Source organism: Alligator mississippiensis, chromosome 1, assembly GCF_030867095.1.
Source record: "Alligator mississippiensis isolate rAllMis1 chromosome 1, rAllMis1, whole genome shotgun sequence".
NCBI classification, from domain to species: domain Eukaryota; kingdom Metazoa; phylum Chordata; order Crocodylia; family Alligatoridae; genus Alligator; species Alligator mississippiensis.
The window spans coordinates 231,454,844-231,473,937 of record NC_081824.1 but is presented as its reverse complement, the minus strand read 5'-3'; the positions used below and the strand labels follow the sequence as shown (position 1 = coordinate 231,473,937).

At 46.6% G+C, this 19,094-nt stretch overlaps 1 protein-coding gene across 4 annotated transcripts in view; it reads right to left on the bottom strand.

Moving 5' to 3' along the window:
• Positions 1-4,497: 4,497 nt before the first annotated feature.
• The window catches only part of RRBP1 (ribosome binding protein 1), a 62,743-nt gene continuing 48,146 nt past the window's right edge, over positions 4,498-19,094 (bottom strand). For 3 of the 4 annotated variants that reach the window (XM_019491043.2, XM_014593788.3, XM_006260918.4), the window contains 8 exons: positions 17,159-17,230; positions 16,736-16,831; positions 16,058-16,141; positions 13,704-13,796; positions 12,325-12,408; positions 8,444-8,542; positions 6,312-6,455; positions 4,498-5,011 (listed from right to left, as the gene is read on the bottom strand). In XM_019491043.2, coding sequence (XP_019346588.1) covers positions 4,970-5,011; positions 6,312-6,455; positions 8,444-8,542; positions 12,325-12,408; positions 13,704-13,796; positions 16,058-16,141; positions 16,736-16,831; positions 17,159-17,230 — 714 coding nt within the window. In that variant the 3' untranslated portion in view covers positions 4,498-4,969. The remainder of the gene's footprint in view (positions 5,012-6,311; positions 6,456-8,443; positions 8,543-12,324; positions 12,409-13,703; positions 13,797-16,057; positions 16,142-16,735; positions 16,832-17,158; positions 17,231-19,094) is intronic. The other variant, XM_014593789.3, reaches the window with a different exon arrangement.

Below are 19,094 nucleotides of genomic sequence, written 5' to 3'. Positions count from 1 at the left end.
TACACATTTCAGATGACAACCTTCTACCCGAGGAGTCCTTGGGCCCCCATGTACTCAGTCACTCGGGCTCTGGTAGCAGCAGCCCCGTGGCATGGGCTCCCTGGTTCCCCATTTGCTTCCCCCCTGCCCCAAATGTGCTATCAGGTACAGGTATGCCAGCTCAGGCAGAGGATCCCAAGGTGGGGGGAGAAGCACCATTCCACTAGTCCCATTTGCCATGCAGTCTCTCTCTCCCCATATTACTGGTGCCCCCATTACCCTCACCTAGTTATGCTACTGGCCCCAGGTCACTATAGTAGGCTTGCAGGGGGTAGCAGGGAGCACAGGGAGGTACACCAGTTCAGGGTGTTTTGGATCCAGAGGCCCCTGCCCTTCATGTGTACACTTTCTTGCTCTAGAAAAATACAGTGCCAGAACAGGGTACTATGGGAATTAGACTTTGTCCAACACCCGATTTCAGTCTTGGCTTTTTTGATAAAAAAGTAACCATATCTATAAAAACAGACATCTGTCTGCCATTTGGACTTGGTTCCAAACAAACATTTTCATTAAATGAATGAGTACTGAGTAGCATGCAAGTACACATTAAAAGGATTAAAAAGTGACTGGATGACAGACTTCAAGCATCTCTTCTTGCTGGGGAATCATTATTTAGGGGCGCTGGGGGAAGAGATTATGGAAGACATTTTTTCTGAATTTATGTAGATCAATACTAGCCTAGTGCTACTCCATGTTTTTATTAATGATATGCAAGCACACAGGAGAAAAAAAAAAAAAAAAATCACACCTTGTGGAAGACAAAAAACCCCCCAACCAAACAAAAAAACTAGTAGAGCGTGATAAATAAGAATAAGGACAGGGCAGTCTCAGAGAGGTCCAAATTAGTTGGCTGGGCCTGTTTAAAAGCAAAATTTAATTTTAAAATAGAGCCAAAGACAAAGTTTGATAGCTGGAGACAAAAAAAAAAAAAATGTATGTCTTGCCTACAGAACATGGGAAGCATATATTGGGACAGATTTGGGGATCAGAGTGGACAAGTCACAAAAGCTCCCAGGATGATGCAGTGGCAACCTTTAGATGTATAAGTAGCACAGCACGGGGAAGATATTTACACTGCTGTGATCCCTGTGGGACTAACACTGAAGTACAGCACCCAGTTTTGGTCATTGTGTTTTAAAGATGTGGAAAAAACAGAGAAAGGGTAGAAAGGAACAACACTGTTGGGGGGGGGGACGGGAAATGCATTCAAGGGAGACTGAAGGAGATAAGTGCTGTTAGCATGACGGAGAGACGAGTGCATTACATGCGTCTAAGCAACTTCCTGGGGAGGGGATACAGGTGCTGAAGGGCTCCAAATGCTAACAGAGCCGTGTGTCCAGTTCCAATAGGTATCAGACAAAAAATCAAAATTAGTAATACGAGGTGTAGTTTTACACAAAGAAAGAGGGCTCACACCTTGGAAGAAGATACCAAGGGGAAGTAGTGAAGGATTTCATCTGGTCAGCTCAAACCTGGAGGATACAAAAGATGCTTGTCAGACACATTACCAGGCTCATTACAGGAGCTGCTGGATGAAGCACTCTGGCCTGCGTTCAACCAGGTGAACAAATGATCCCAGCTGGCCCTAAGACTCCCAAAGCTGCCCCTCATCCCCCCCGCACAGCACACCTCTCAGGGCAAAGGGCTTGGCCTGGGCCAGGTGCCACTTGTCTTGCGGTCAGTTCTATACTGTAGAAGCACTCGGTGCATCTCATCTGCCTTTTCCTAGGCAAGTTGTGGGTGCTGTTGCCTTGGCAGAGTGGCTCTGCTCCCAAGACTGTCAAACAGCCGACTCCAGCAGCTAGGGAACACTGCTACCTTGGGAGCGATGGACTGCTCTGTGCTGTGGAAATCTATCGGAAGCCCCAACCCCAGCAGATTAAAGGAATTAGAGTTTGGGAACTGCTAGGTGGAAAGCTGACATCATGTAAAAGCTGTTTCTGCCTCAGTCCAGAAAGAAACATCACATGCCAGCTGCCTTGCACACACTGCCTAACAAGCTTGGTTTGAGGCTGGGTATACACATATAGCTGAGACAGTCACAAGAGTCATTCAGTAGGAACCCATCATCCAGGCAGCTGGCCAGTTGCAGGAGCCAACCTACTGCTAGCCCTAGCAGCTGCATAGAGCAAGCAGGTGGGCCAGGATACTTCCTGAAGGTCCAGACACACCCCACCTAGCCCCACCCCCCTCCCCATAGGGGCATCCCACCACGTAGGCCCCATCAGCCAGATCTTGTTCTATTAGATATCTAACCACCATTTTGATATGTAAGTCCCTAAGTGTACAGGAGCCATTCCATTCCCCCTGCTTACACCCCTGAAATTGAGTTCTCTCAATCCTCCTTGTTGCCTGGTTAAGCTTCAGGCTCAAAAAAAATAAAAAAAAATATGAAGGCACTCCCTCAACAACAGACATATTAACCGTGTCGCCAAGAGAAATGGGATGCCACCAAGACAAACAGGTCCTGGCACTGCATCTAGACAGCAGCCCTGTCTCTTTGGACAGAAAAAGCATGCTGGACCCCCAGAGCCATAGGAAATCCACACCCTCCCACCTAACAGAGATTAGTGCAGAACAGATGCCTCTTGCTGTGCTACAAGCCAGCCTGCAAGGACAGCTATGGCACTGCAAAGACAGCAGACAGAGCTGGATTTCCCCTCAATGAAAACAAAATCTGAATTCTCTGTGCTTGCATGAGCCCACAGGCAGCAGGCCCTCCACCCCACTCCTAAACAATACAGCTGTCTGCAGGGCAGAGCAGCCAGCTTCTCTCCCTTTCCCTGCAGGGCATGGTTCTACAACAGCGCCAGAGGGATCACTGCAGCGCTGGGCTCAGATGAGCATCCTGCGCCCCCTGCTGCCTGGCATGCTCACTGCCAAAAAAGCAAGAGCAGCATAGAGCCAAACCAGCTCTGAAACTGCCCCTGCACTTCATATTGCAGGGCTCCTAGCTGCCTGCTGATCACTTGCACATATATGGGGGTGCACATGTAGATGCCAGGCTATTCTCAATTTTCACTAGGACACTACCCACTAAATTAGATGCCAACATGCAAGTCTTCAGCGCCCAGCCTAGAGTCCAATTAAGTTTCAGGACTTAAAAACACCCATGTGTTCTCTTCAGGACACGTGGCATAAAGGGAAGGTGAGCTTCTCTAAGCAAAGACTTAGAAATTCTCCCCCATCCCCTCCTAATCGTGGAAGACTAGTCTTACCCCACATTTACTACTGCAGCCTATACAGTTTTGCCACCAGTTCCAACGTAACTCAAGGTAGTGAGTCCTAGCAAGATGAGATCTTTTCCAGCCCCAGGTTATATTCAGCTTTGGGCTCATGGTTAGAGGATTTAAACCAGTGGTTTTCAACCTTTAATTTGCAAACTCCTAAAAAATATTTCGATTGATCAGTCATCTTTCACAGGCACCTTATACAGTCTTCAGACCCCCAGGGGTCAGTGGACCACAGGTCAAAATAGCTAGTACTGGAGGTGAGGGGAGAAATGACATACTTTACCCCCTTCCACAAAAAGCTCACCAGACTACTTTAAAGCAAACCCAGGGCTGTACCAAGCTAAAAAACCCCACACCTGTCTAGGATGCATCTCTCTTCCTCCTGCAGAGCTCCAGGCTCTAGGGACATTTATACACATTCTGTTTTGTACGGTGATGTGCCACAGATCCACCACTTCCCAGCAGTTAATCAAGTCTGGTCCGCACGCGAGCTGATGCACACTGTGCTGCGCCACGTGCAGTCGTGTAAGTGGTGAAATGCACGTCAGCGTGCAGAAAATGGTGGCGTTGCACTTTTGAACTAAAGCACTTTGAGGTGTTTTAGTTCAAAGTGCGCCGCTGCCATTTTCTCAGCATTGACACGCATTTCGCCACTTATACAACTGCAAGCTTTGCAATGCCGGCTGCTTTTCAGAGAGGTTTCAAAGCACCCGGCGCTGTGGCACTTGCACATGTAAAAATGCCCTAGAATCCTAGAAAAGTAGGATTGGGAGGGAACTAGTCCAACCTCCACTCAAGGCAGGATCATCTCTAAACTATGCCTACATCACCTGGTACCCTGTCATAAAGGACACAGCCCTACCAGCGCCTCGTGCACAGGAAGATTTTGGGGCCATGAAAACAGTAAGGCAATGACTGCTGGATACAGGGAAGCAGTTTGTAATGGTTTCACTGATTACATCCAGGGTGGACTTTTGTGGAAGGAGTTATCAGAGCCTCTCATACAGAAGACTTCAAGACAAAGATCTCACACCACCTCCCACAAGAGAGCTGGGCACTTTGTGCTGTTGTGCCTTCTGCTCCTGTCCCAACCAAGAGGGGCTGCTTCTCTTCCTCCCCATCCTGTGGGCTGGGAAGGGTTACATCTGTGACAGATGTCGCAGCTCTTCACATATTCCAAAACATCAGCCAGCTACAGCAAATGAAGGACCAAGTCAACCCTCAGTCAGCTACAACATCTGTTTAATTGCATTAACACCCAGAAATTCATAAAGGACAGTTACTGAACAGCCATCTCCCCCAGCAGAGGTGTTCCTCACACTGAGGGTGCGGGCCTTAATTTCGGACTTCCTCTCACTCCCAAAAGCGAGGATAAGAAATTGCACCGATTGATGTACAAACAATCTTCTCTTTTCACACATTCATGGATTCCGTTGCTACAGAAGGTAAGGCTTGGGACTGGCTTCCTGATGCAGTCGGAGCTCGGCCAAGGGAACCGTTGTACAAAACAGTATGAAGATTCCTTTACAAATGCATGTCTGTAGGGTTTACTTGGATTCTCTGTTTATGTTTCGGGACTAGGAGGTTTTTGGGTCACTAATGGCTTGTATCTTTAGCTACAGTAAATTGAGCGTATATTTTAGGAATGTGTAAGGCATTTTGGTAAGTTGAATAGCAAGTTCTTGATCTCCACCTGATCAGACAGAAGTGCCTTCTTTTGAACCATCATTATCTTCTCCCTGCAGGGGACGGGGCAAGAAAGTAAGCAGTAAAAAAAAGATAGGTTATTGCACTGTGATTCACACATAGGCACATCTACAAGTTCATTAATACGCTTTTGCCAATACCCATTAAAAAATTTAGTACCTCCATTGTGAAGTACTAAAAAAAAAAAAAAAGGCACACTGGCCTATGTTAATGCACATTAGCTAAAAGTACAGTTTGTGACACTAATGCATATTAACATAGGCTAATGCACATTAAAAAGTGCATGTGTAGACAGGCCAAGACACACACACACACACAATTGAAGCAACAAAAGTTTTGTTGAATAATTACATCAGAAAGAGACTTTTTGCAGCACCTAGCTTCAAGAACCTCTAACTCAGGTGTTAAGCCAACACTCTTCTGGTCAGATCCTGCCCTCAGCATGGCTTTTCAAATAAAGCTGTAATTCTAGACAAAATTGAGGAGGAAAAAGAATCTATTCCCCTCCCCAACTCTACAAAAGAGATGGCCAAGATAAGCTTAGCTAATATATGGTGTACTCTTGTAGGAGTTCCCATCTGTGTGTATGCATGCATATGCACAATACATTACCTCATCCCTTGCCCAGCATCTGTATCAGCCTGTTGAAGAGTAAACTTCAAAGGTACTGGTTATAGCCCAGGACTGGGCTCAGGAGACCTAGGTCTGCTACAAATCCTCCCACATGACCATGAGCAAGGTTATTTCCATCTCCAAGCCTTTGTTACGTATTATACAAAATGGAGGACAGAACCCCCACCCTTTGTCCAGTTTGTTCATTTCAGGGGCAGCCTCCCCCAAAGGACTACAAGTGTACATGCTGCCTCCAATCAACCCTCACCTCAGGAAAGAGGGGCACAGAAGCATAGAACAAGTAAGGCTGAAAGGGACCTCAGGAGGTCATCTAGTTCAACACCCTGCTCAAGGCAGGACTGTACCCATTTAATCCATATCAGTCAAAAATTTGTTCGATCTGCACTTAAACTTCCAGGAATGGAGATTCTACTACCTCTATAGGGAATCCATTCCAGTGCTGAACCACCTCAGAGTTTTAATAGTCAGCCTAAATCTCCCTTGCAACAATTTAAGCCCATTCCTTCTTGTCCTGTTCCCTTTGGGCCAGAATAGTAGTTCCTCCCCTCTTTATAAATTACCCTTTGTAGGCTTGAGGACCTACCAAGTCCTCCACCATTTTTTTCTTCTCTAAACTAGAGTGGACCCCATTCTTCCAGCCTTCTTTCATGTTTTTAGACTACCACCGCAAACACAGTTTTGACACAGACAAGGAAGTACCGTTTCCTGAAGCTGCTCTTTCAATTTCTTCACCGTTTCTCTTTCCTTCCCCAACTGTTCCTGGGTAATCTTCAACAGCTCTTGGAGCTTGGTCGCAGCTCGTCCCAAGTCCTTTGTTAATTTCTTTTCTTTTTCAAGCCTTTCCTACACACAGTAGATGAAGAAAAGCCATCATCCCAAATTATCATCTACCAATTGGACCCCAATCCTTTTTGAGGGTGCACCAGCGTTCATAAGATCAGCATGAGAGGCTGCGCCCCCCACACCTCTCCCAGATGCCAGGTCTTCCCCAACTCCCTTCTGAAAAGGGCTCTCCTAAGCCTCTGAATAAGGATACAACATGGAGACCTGCTTTGGCAGCAAACATCAATGGTGATCTAGGGTGGGGACACATACGTTATATGTAACTAGATTTTGCTCTGTAATGAGAAGTTTGCTAATCAGGTGCCTGGTCTCTTGGTTGAGCTCACCCAAGTAGCTGTTTGTTCAGTGCAGACTGGTTCACATTCCACCTAGTGGCTAGGCATGGTAATAGGACCTACAGACTTAACAAGGTGGCAGGGTGCTCAGGGCAGCGGGACGAATGGGGACAGCAAAAACTTCTGGCTGCTGCTGTACTTCTGGCATGACTACGTGGCCGTGGCAGCAGCTGTTATTTTTCCACCATACCCCTCCACTGCCCCAAGTCATGCTGCCCTGTCCATGTTATGCTGATAGCACTTGTTGCAGGCAGCCACCTTGAGAGAATTGGTTGCATGGCTGCTCCTTACTCTGCAGTAAGTTACTGAAGAGTAAAGTCTAGGGAAAAATTAAATCTGGAATAAGTGTCATGTGTCTGCACTCCATGTCTCACCACTAGATGCCAAGTCAGAGCAGCAAGTGGGGGTGAAGGGGGGAGGGTGGGGTCCATTCCTTTTCTTGCAAGGCTGACTAGGCAGCATAAGAAGGACATCCTGGATGTCCATTTCAAAGGTGTGGAGCTCTCCCTTTCACCCATGTCAGGCCAGAAGGCAGAAGCAGTATCAGGCTTAATTCCTCCCCACCCTTGTTTAACTCCTGTGCCACCTTATGAGTTATGGGCCATATCCTAGCTGAGGATGAGCAGAAATTTAAGGACAGCCCTTAATTGGGGGTTAGCAGGCTGTCAGTACAGTACAACATGAGAGAGAAAATCCTCATCCAGGGCCAGTGCAGCAAGAGCAGTGAGCTTGACTACACCATGTTCTGTACCCAGCTCCTGATTAGCTAGCTAGACCTTAAAACACAGGCCCCCTGGCACCAGCTTGCCATGCTGTGTGTTAGGTCCGACATGGGCAGGGGGCAGGAGGGAGTGGGAGGTGTCACTGCTTTATACCACTTGCATTCTGGGCTGCTGCAGAAGCAAAGAACAAAATAAAAATGACACCCTCTATGTACTGGGATGCCCCAGGAACCCTATTTACAGTGGCCTTGATCAGGCTTCATCCAACCCCAGACCTACCCCCTGCCCCATGGCACCTAGCACTAGGGCCACATCTCAAGTCCATCTTGGAGCATGCTTCGAAACATATGGGTTTACAAAATACTAAATGGTGAAATGAAAGTAAGTAAGTAAGGATTTACTATTTCATGATAAAAGAACTAGGGGTTACAAAATGGAACTAGTAGGTACTAAGTTTTAAATAAAAAAGTTTTTTTCCACACTGTGTGTAATTACAATGTGGAACTCATTGCCACCAGGTGTTGGGGAAGCTGACAGTCTAGCCAGATTAAAAAAAGGATTGGACACATTCTTGGATCTAAAGGTGCATCAGTAGCCATTGGGTATAGGAGTCAGGAATATAGCCTCTGGATCAGAATTTCTGAGAGCTTAAATGCTGGAGGCTGCAAGCAAGAGGAACAGTGGATAAAACCCTGGTCATACCCAGTTCACTCTCCCTTGTAGCACCCACTCTCTGCCACTGTAAGACACAGGATACTGAGAAAGATGGACCAACAGTCTGACCCAGTAAGTGACAGGTCTTATGTTCTCCTGATCAGCTGAGGTACAGGCATGCTGCTTCTGCAGCCAGACAGACCAGAACTAGGCCCTGCCTGGTTGTGACAAGTCATTTGCCTTTCTTGGCTCACAGGTGTCATTTGCACAGCATTACCTTGAGCTGCTGTGCCTCTTCCATCCCAGAGGATGCCACATTTTCAGAAGACCTCAGCTTCTCAAGTTCAACTTGCAAACAGCATACCGCTTTCTGAGCCTAGAAGGTGAGAATTGCACAGGTTACGCCTTACCCAGCTGACTGGGAGATGCTAGAATGGCCTAGGTAGTGATCTTGGAAAAGTATAAAAAAAGTAGGCTATAAATGGCTCTGCCCAGGAAAGGTTAGCTGCTGTGAAGCCTAGGCCTGAGGGCTGTAGCTATTTCCAGTTCTGTCATCTATGGACAGCTGTACTATGCTATAGCAGGTATATGACCATCAGATGACTGTTGAACATGAGCTCCCCGATCTCAGTATGAGCGTTAGAAACTCTTCCTGACCACCAGTGTACTCTGCATTCCCCTTCCCCCCCACAAATGGAAAACTGGGTAAGGCCACATCTAGAGTACTGTGTAGTTCCCACCCCCCAACAGAAGGAAGTTGGAGAGTCCAGCAGAGGGCAACAAAAATGGTTAGAGTGCTGGGGCTCACCTACACGTTCATCTGTGCACTTTTACTAGTGTGCATTAAAATTTAGTACCTCCACTGTGAGGTACTAGAAAAAGGCACATTAGCCTATGTTAATGCACATTAGCTAAAGCACTTTTGTGACACTTTAATGCACATTAAAGTGCATGTGTAGACACACACACACACACACACGCGCGCGCACACTTCTGAGGCAAGGCTGAGAGAACTGGGCTTATTTAGTCTGCCGAAGAGAAGGCTGAGGGGGGAATTGATCAAAGCCTTCAACTACCTGCAGGGTGGGTCCAAAGAAGATGGAACTAGACTGTTCTCAGTGGTGGCAGATGACAGAACAAGGAGCAATGGTCTCAAGCTGCAGCAAGGGAAGTTTAGGTTGGATATTAGGAAAAACCCTCACTAGCTGGGTGGTGAAGCACTGGAGCAGGTCACCCAGAGAGGTGGTGAAATCTCTATTCTTGGAGGTTTTTTAAAGACTCAGCTAGACACAGCCTTAGGTAAGATGATCTAGTTCAGGATTGTCCTGCTTTGAGCAGGGGGTTAAACCAGATGACCTTCAGAGGTCCCTTTTTACCTGAATTTTCTGATTCTATGGCAGACTGCTCCTAGAAACCAGCTGCTGTGGCTAGGCCTTGACGTTGGATTTTGCCTATGGGTTTATGCTCCAAAAAAACAGACATCCATCTTAAGTATCAGGCATCAGTGCTGGTTGTGTGTTTGGGGGTAGAAGAGGGGGTCAAAGAGCACCAAGTCTCACCCCATTCCATGGTGGCCATGTTGGAAAGCAGGAATTTCAGAAACTGCTTATATTTAAACAAAAACTTGGGGTAGCCAGCACCTGCTCACAGGGCTAGCTCAGTCCTGCCCCTTCTCTTCCTGCTCTTCATGGGGTGGTGATAAAGGAAAGCTCTCTCTCCAGAGACAGCCAGTCCTCCTTTCCCTCAATACAATAGACTCATATCCCATTATTCAGGCTCAAGATAAAAAGCTTATTTGAAAGCTATTTGGAAAGCAGTTTTTGTTTGTGTTTCTTTTTTTCTGGGGGGGGGGGGGAGGGGGGAAGCACGCGGGGGAGAAAAAATAAAGGAATTCCAAACGTGACAGCCAACATTTCCTGACTGTGAGTAATTTCCTGCACATCAAATACAGAGAGAAAAAAGAAGGAGTCTTCATGGCTTCTTTAGTAGGGAAGGGAAAGAGCATGGAATATAACAGAGTGAGAAAAACTGCTAAAGAAGGGAACCCTGGCTGATGGCATACAGAGTAGGTAATGCATATCTACATTTGAGGCAAGTAGGTGTTTTAGGGGCCCAAATGGACACCTTATGAAGGGACCTCATCTATCAGTGTCAAGCATCTAGCCATTAATAAACACCTTAGCTTGGGTCCTCAAAAAAAGTCTCATTAAGTCACTACTCAGGGGAAAAATACAGGACAATTCCCAAATGGCTGTGAAAGAGGACCTGGGGGTAGATATTTGCCTGTAGGCAAATACAACTTGGTTTGTTACTGCAGCTTTAGATACTTAAATATTTTGCCAACAGGAAGATGACAAATATTTTAGGAAGTGGCATATTCATATTATACTCTCCATCATTGTAACCCTAAAAGAAAATTACTTGATGCGCGGAAACAAGCTTCAGAGCAAAGCATTAGATTTGACAAACCATTTTCGCTACCTTTATTACTATCCCATTGGTTCTTTGGCATTGTCAGAAGGGTTAAAAGGTTATGGGCCTTTTTGCTTTGTGTTTTAGACTAAATAACTATCGGATTAGATCATAACCCCTTAGTCTGATCACCTTCATATGGAGGCAACAAGAGATTCCGTGGGGAAAGGACACAGAACCCTGCTGTATGAGGGATTATGTAAGGTCTCATGTCCGAGCTTCATTTCTGCCACCAGGTTGCGCACAGACCTGCTTCATAGATTCATACATGTTAGGGTCGGAAGGGACCTCAATAGATCATCAAGTCCGACCCCCTGCATAGGCAGGAAAGAGTGCTGGGTCTAGATGACCCCAGCTAGATGGTTATCTAACCTCCTCCTGAAGACCCCCCAGGGTAGGGGAGAGCACCACACCTCCCTTGGGAGCCCGTTCCAGACCTTGGCCACTCGAACTGTGAAGTTCTTCCTAATGTCCAATCTAAATCTGCTCTCTGCTAGCTTGTGGCCATTGTTTCTTGTAACCCCCGGGGGCGCCTTGGTGAATAAATACTCACCAATTCCCTTCTGTGCCCCCGTGATGAACTTATAGGCAGCCACAAGGTTGCCTCTCAACCTTCCCTTGCGGAGGCTGAAAAGGTCCGGGTTCTCTAGTCTCTCCTCATAGGGCTTGGTCTGCAGGCCCTTAACCATACGAGTGGCCCTTCTCTGGACCCTCTCCAGGTTATCCGCATCCCTCTTGAAGTGTGGCGCCCAGAATTGCACGCAGTACTCCAACTGCGGTCTGACCAGCGCCCGATGGAGGGGAAGTATCACCTCCTTGGACTTATTCGTCATGCATCTGCTGATGCATGATAAAGTGCTATTGGCTTTTCTGATGGCTTCATCACACTGCCGACTTGTGTTCATCTCAGAGTCCACTAGGACTCCAAGATCCCTTTCCACTTCCGTGCCACCCAGCAGGTCATTCCCTAGGCTGTAGGTGTGCCAGATATTTTTCCTCCCTAGCTGCAGCACTTTGCATTTCTCCTTGTTGAACTGCATTCTGTTGTTTTCTGCCCACTTGTCTAACCTGTCCAGGTCTGCTTGCAGCTGTTCCCTGCCCTCTGGTGTGTCCACTTCTCCCCATAGCTTTGTGTCATCTGCAAACTTGGACAGAGTACACTTCACTCCCTCGTCCAAGTCGCTGATGAAGACATTAAAGAGTATCGGTCCAAGGACTGAGCCCTGAGGGACCCCACTGCCCACACCCTTCCAGGTCGAAACCGACCCATCTACCACGACTCTCTGGGTGCGACCCTCCAGCCAATTCGCCACCCACTGGACTGTGTAGTCATCCAAGTCACAGCCTCTTAACTTGTTCACCAGTATGGGGTGGGATACCATATCAAAGGCCTTCCTGAAGTCTAAGTATACAACAACCACCCCTCCTCCTGTGTCCAGGCGTTTCATAACCTGGTCATAAAAAGAGACTAGATTGGTCAGGCATGATCTGCCTGCCACGAACCCGTGCTGGTTTCCCCTCAGCATAATTTGTCCTGCCGGGCTCTCGCATATGTGAGTGAGAGCCCGGCAGGACAAATGCCGGGCTCTCTAGGTGCAAGATCTGTTTTTCTCTCTTCTCTAGGTGCAAGATCTGTTTTTGGCCAACAGCAGTCACCCCTCCTCTCTCTCAGGGATGGAGACTTACTTCTTCCAGCTCCAGTGCTAGCTTCTGCCTCAGCACTTGCTCACTATCCAAGTTTGCTTCTGTTTGCTCCAGTTGAGTTTTCAACTACAAAAGAAAAAAAAAAAAAGAAAAGAAGGAAAAAGTCCTTAAATCAGGAACATCAATCAACTGCAGGGATTTAACTTGAAAGCTAGAAGAGAGAGACAAAACCCAGAGCTTTCCCCAAAGCCCTGAGAGCCAGCTGCCAGGTCCCACTTCCCTCAAAGCTTCCCCTTTTGGCAAAGGCCAAGATTCAGCTAAAGGAAGTGTACAGCTAGTAGTTTTCCATCTCCAGACCATGCCAACTCCTGGTGGGAGACTGGACACTGGCTCTACCTACAGAGCCCCCATTAAATTTGGGCTGGAGCAGTCAGATCAGACTGGGACATACAGATTTAGCTGGCAGCTCTCCCAACACACAGACAATAAAACAGCACCTTGGGGAAGGCTCCACAGTGAAGAGGGTTAGGGCCTAAGGAGCAGGCAACACAGATAGTGGTGTCAGTAAGCTACAGAAGAGGTATTAGTGGTGACAGTCTCACCTACTGGACCTAACCCAACTCTGGTTAAATGAGCATATGGATATCCTTTCTCCTCTGTGAGCTCTAGCCTCAAACCGAGGAAGCCCCCACCCTTTGGGGTCTCACATGAGGGAAGGGGGTAAGACAATAAAAACTGAAGCAACCAGTAACATCCAGCCAAAGACAGAAGGGTATGGGTGAGTAATGAGTCCTCCTAGTAAGGGGCTGAGTGCACCTCCCCCCTCAGCACTCTCTGCCCGCTTGATTTCCAGTCCCTGAAGCCCTAAAGCCACTGGGGGTGGAAAAGTTTGCTGATAGCAGCCCTCCTCCCAAAAAATAATCCTCTCTCCAGAGCAAAGCCATGACTCCAGTTTCCTTCTCCACCCTCCCCATTTTAGACCAACAAGAGGGGACACAAATACCTTTCCTCTCTGCCCTAACTCACATAAAGAGTGGTACTGCCTTCCCTCTCTGCTGTCTATTCAGCCCTTGTGACAGAGAGCTGCATCTGTTTTGCTGCATCTGGGTAGCCTGGCAAAAGCAGAGCCCCTGTACTGTAAGGCCACCACCCTTATCTGAGAGCTGGAGGTTTTTAGATAGTCTCTAACATTTTGAGCTGGCCCAGGGTAACATCACTTCTTCCTCTCCTGTTACGCCATTCACAAAGTTAATCACCTCAACAAGAACACCACGACACTCCTCCCACCACTTCATTCAATACATTCACAACAGCCATCAGTGAAGCCACGTGCTGTTATCATGCAGGAACAGATGGGGAGACGGGACAGGTGTAATGGTTAATCAGCATCTTGGGATACACAGGGATCTCACCGCCCTAACCTCGAGAGGCTTGTGCTCGTTTTGGTCAGCCTGTAACCCAACTACTTCTCCATCCTGCACATGGTTCTTCATTTCACTCAACTGCTGCCTGACCTGAAACAAGGACCAGCAAGTGTGGCTCAGTTACCTGCAGCAGCTGTCAAGGTGCATGCACACTGGGTCTGAAGGACACCTACACTTGAAGGCAAAACAAAAATTCAATGTGTCCTTGCTTCCGTTCTGAAGGACAAGGTCACCCCAACCAGCAAGTTAAGCTTCTGCTTGATCAGCAATTCACAATTCATTCATAGAGCATTGCAATTTATGGACACATGGGTACTGAACCTTAAGGTTTGCACTATAAACTGTTCTTCAGCAAGTGTCCTGGTCTGCACAAGCTGGGGGGGGGGGGGGAAAAGAGATGGAGAAAATTGTTTGAGGAAAAACACACCTGCTCAATATTCACAATTGCTTCTGAAGTTAATTAGATTAATCTAATTGCTTCCCAGAGGCAAGTTCCCTAAATGGTATAGATCTGCACCAGTTTGCTTAATGAGCCAGATGATTGCGCTTCAAATGCATGGTGGGATTTCAGCATTCCAAAGAGTAACCAGCTAGGCCGCAAATGGCATCTCACTCAGGGAGATCTAATGATTTAGATTTGCCCTGCTTCTGTCCATTTATAAAGAGGTAAATCTGGGTTGTCAAATCACTGTTAGCCAGACTTTTGCCATTTAGTCTTCCCTAAAGCCCCAGGATCTGCAACCATGCATTTATGGGACCATTTCAGTGTTCCTATGCACACTGCACTGGAAAGGCCCTTTGGACAATTGAGTCCAGTCTCCCACTTCATTAACCTTAAAGGGCTTCCCAATTTCTCCTATGAGCCCCTCTTTTTAAAAAAAGGCAAAATCTCCAGTCCTACTTGGGAGAGGGGGACTTTGAAAGGTGTTCCCTCAAAAAGCTCTCAACATCAGAAGGCTAATAAGTAGTTAGTGTCCATTCAAGATCATAATTTAAGTCAAATTCATGATTTCTGAAAGTCTGGGACTGACACTACTGCTGGCTCCTTCACAAAAATATTCCCCCTTGGCCATTTCCCCTTATACTGAGGGACTGGGTTCCTAGAAGGTCAAGCATTTCAAAGGTACCCTATCACCAATTTCCATACTGAAGAAAATCTTGTGTCACAAGTTGCTGGCTTTTTTCATAGCCTATGGATTCCAGATTCACTAGGCATCCTCCTCTTAGGTCTGAAGACAGGGACAGATCAAAAAAGGAGCATATTGGTACACATGCAAGAAGACTATTAAGGTTGCAGTCAAGCCCTCAAGCTAAGAAAGGCCAGTATAACCTTGTCACTTTTTTTTTTTTTTTTAATGCCAGGAAGGGCTATTAGCTAAACTTAGTTTAAATCTGCTAACAGTCCCCAGTGACTTAAAAAAAAAAAAAAAAAGTACAATTGCCATTTTTCCAACATGTAACCATAAGGTTCTTTATAAAGTCAAGTGTGAGTGAGTAATGTACATAGAATCAATTTGTTGCAATTACTTAATCCAGATGTTGAACCTCAAATCCATTCAAGTGATGTGCCACTTGACCCAAGTTGCTTCAAAGGACAACCTGCTATTGCCATTCTGAAGACACCGCAGTACAGCTGAAGTGCTGGCTGGGTGTCCTTACAGACCAGCAAGTCTGTTCAGCTCTGTCTCTCCATCCATAACAGTTACCTCCATGGCAAGGGTAAAAGCAAATTTAAGAAGCCGAATCATTTTTCAAAGAAAACATTTAAAGTTGGTCCTTAGCTCCAAATCAGGTTTCCACCTTCAAAAAAAAATCTGGTATGGCTGAAGCACTGAGGAATCCAACTTTGTTACAAAGGCCTGAAGCTGGGCAGAAGAGGATTTGTGGCACAAGGATTTCACGCCACCCTCTCCTGTCGTTCTGCCTCCCCACCCCACCTAGAGGCTGCCAGATCATGCAAAGGGCATTTCAGTCCAAAGCAGCTCTTGAGAAGACCTTATGTTGATTTAAGCAGAGGTTTGTAAGGGTCTTTATAGAAGGAGATTCATCAGCACCATGGGCGCATAAGATGTGGTTATTCAGACACATGGACTTCCCAGCCTGCCCCTCCCAACATTAGACAGCTTTTATATTGGGCCCTGTTTTCACAGTGCAGGCATGTGCAGTTCAATCCTTATGCCCCCAACCCTTTTAATTGAGGTAAAAGATCTTTGTACCAGCATGATCTGCCACCACGTCAGGGGAGGTGGGCAAGAGAACTCTATCAATTCTAGTTCTCTCACACAGAACTATGTTAGTAGAGACTAGCTCTTGAAGTGGGCATTAAAAGAAAAAAAAAAGTTAACCATTACCAGTGCCAACTCCTTGCTTTGTTTCTGAGCTTCTGTTTTTGCTGCCTCCAGCTGATCCTGGGATTCTGATAAGAGTTGCCTCAACTGTAGGAAGAGAAAAAAAAGCCACAGTAGGAAGCGAGTAGCATCTACAGAGAGCATCTGTTGATTTACAACTGTGCTGGTCTCTCCCCCTCCTCCCACCTGCTGTTTTCAAAACTCCTGTTGGTTCAGCACCTTCTCATACTCAAATTCAGTCTAAGAAGGGTTCACCTGCACCCCGCCCCACCCAAAATGCTTCCAAGAAAACCTCCTCATGCCATTCTCTACCCCTCTCCTCCTTGCCTGTCTTGAGATACTGGGACCAGGGGTGGTCAGCCTGCAGCACAGGTGCTACAAGAGGCACTGGCAGCCTCTGTATGGCATGCACAGATCAAGGAGGGGGCAGGCAAAACAGTGGCAGATAGGGCAGAATGCAGTAAGAACAGCAGATCATGCAGGGAGCAAAAAGCAGAGCAGCAGATAGGGCAAGGAGAGAGGATTGGAGTCGTACTCTGGGAATGTGTGGTACTTTAATTTGTGACATGCTTGCCTTTAAAATTTGTGGCACTGCCCTGAGGAGTAGAGACTACTTAAAATTAGTCAAGAATTTGTATTTACAGTCCCTTGCTTTCCCAGAAAGAGTTAATCACCACTTACTATTTCAACTTCCTTTGTGTAGTTCTGGCGTTCTGAATTGGCAGTTTCCAAGTGATTTTTGAGTTGTGCTTCCAGAAGAGAAGTATATTCCTTTACCTGATTGAAGCAAATAAACAAATAAATAAAGGCATAAGGACTTCATTATTCAAGATACAGTAGTTCAGGTGTTTGCATATCTAAAGATGATGCTAAAAAAAAAAAAAAAAAGTGCTCTGAAAGCCAGGAGTAGATCTTCCAACCTACTCCAGGGAAAGTTATAATCCAGTCTCCCTGCAAAACACACCGCTCTTAGCAAATTGCCACACCAGGCAATACACACCACTCTTGCCACACAGGGAAAGACAGACCAGAGTGCACAGCATAAGATGATGCCAGTCAAAGCTCACAAGTCCTTTCCTTCAGGCTACAGCAAGATGTCCATACCTGGTCTGTGTTCTGTAGCTCTACTCTCAGCTTCTCCACAGCCTCTTCCAGAGATTGCACTTGGACTCGGGACTGCCACCCAAAAGAGAAAGAATTAGAAAGAAAGGAAGTATCAGTAGCTGTCAGTTACAAGGACTGTCTTTTTGTTGTTCTTACAGTGCCTAGGCAAAAGGACCCCAGTCCATGAGGCTGTTTAATTGGAGAAGCCAAAACCCAGCCAGGAATCTGAGACAAGCAGGGTTCCACCCCTCTCTTCACCAGGGCACCCCAAGGGAAGACAAGGTCTAACGGTCACAAACTCTGGGAAGACCATTTTAGACTGGACATAAGGAAAAACGTCTTACCATACAAGTTCTCAAAGTCTAGAACAGACTCCCCCCAGGAGTGATGCAAGCACCTACTCTGGACACCTTTAAGGCATGTTTGGATGCCTCTCTTGCTAGGATCATTTGACTCCAGCAGACTTCCTGCCCTTTGGGCGGGGGGCTGGACCTGATGATCTTGTGGGGTCCCTTCCAGCCTTAAAGTCTATTAAACCTATGAATTCTAAGAAATGAGTCTCCAGTAAAGTCAGCAGTTCTCAGCTGAGAGTAACCAATTGAACAAAACACAGTTGTGGTTTGAATCCCACCAAAATATCTAAAGCCCAAAAGAGTTTGATTTTTCAAAAATCCTAGACTTCTCACTAGGAAAAAAAAAAACCCTAAAAGAGGAACTCCTGAAAAAGTGAAATTCAATTTTCTTTTGTGGGGCTGAAGGAGTGCAGTGACAAAGCTGTTAATACACACATCATGCTGCAGCCATGAATTCAAGCCCTGCTCTTGACTAGCACAAGAGGCAGCTGGTCCACCCAGCTGTAAGTGGGTAGTGTGTCACTCAAGCTGGGGAGTCAAAAGGCAGCCACATCAGATGGTGCTGTATCACTCTCCCACACACTAATGTCTATAAACACAGCTGTGCCTTAACTATGCTGGCCTTGAGGGCTGCTAGGCTCAGGGAGACCTCTGACTTTCCATTGGGAGGAACATTTGTTTGACCAGCTCTAAAACAGCAGCCATGGCATAGGATGCTCAGCTGCATCTATCTTCATTACATGCAGAGGCATAACAGAACACAATGTGGCTAGCAGGATCTCAGTTTCATAAGCCACCACTACTTGATGGATGCGGCTAGTTCTCCTCAAACTTTGGTGGAAGAGTTCACAGAGCTGGGAATTTAGAGAAGAGCCCAGGGCACCTATACTGCTTATCACTGGAATAAAAGTAAAGACACTACCCAGATAATGCACACAGACCCCCCCCCCCGCAGTGCTGCATGTAGGTCACTTTCCAGTGACTAACTACTGGAGTGTATATTATTTAGATCAAGGAAAAAATTAACTGTCCAAGTTAAGGCCACCCAGCCCAGTTCTCACGAATGCCAACTAAGCCACAAGAGTTTGTTCACTTTCCATCTCCAGCTATTCTTCAGCAGGCAGCAGCTAATACCAGACAAGCGGAGCCTGCATCTGCAGCAAGGCCAACAGCTGGAGAGGACTGCACACAGAGCATGTGGTTTGGATGTCAGCTCCTCTGGAGTATACCAGCATATGCTCCAACACCAACATCCAGCCAGACTTCAGGAGAGCCAGTCTCTTCTGAAGATGGTGTTAAAAAAAAAACAAAACACAACAGCAGGGGGAAAAAGCCAGCCTAGCTAAGAGGGGTGTGCACCATCTGGTTTGACCTAGCCAGTTCATTCAGCTTCAATCTTCAAACAAAAGGAAGGAAGGATTCCAGGCCTTCTAGACTCCAAACCACTGTGTAAATTCTGGGATCAGGAAGGCAGCTCCTTAAAAACCATGCTCCAATCCAAATGTTGGAGGGTAAATAACAATACGCTTTCACCAACTCCAGAAACGGGAGTTGTGAGAGCATGATGGAAGACTCCCCATTAA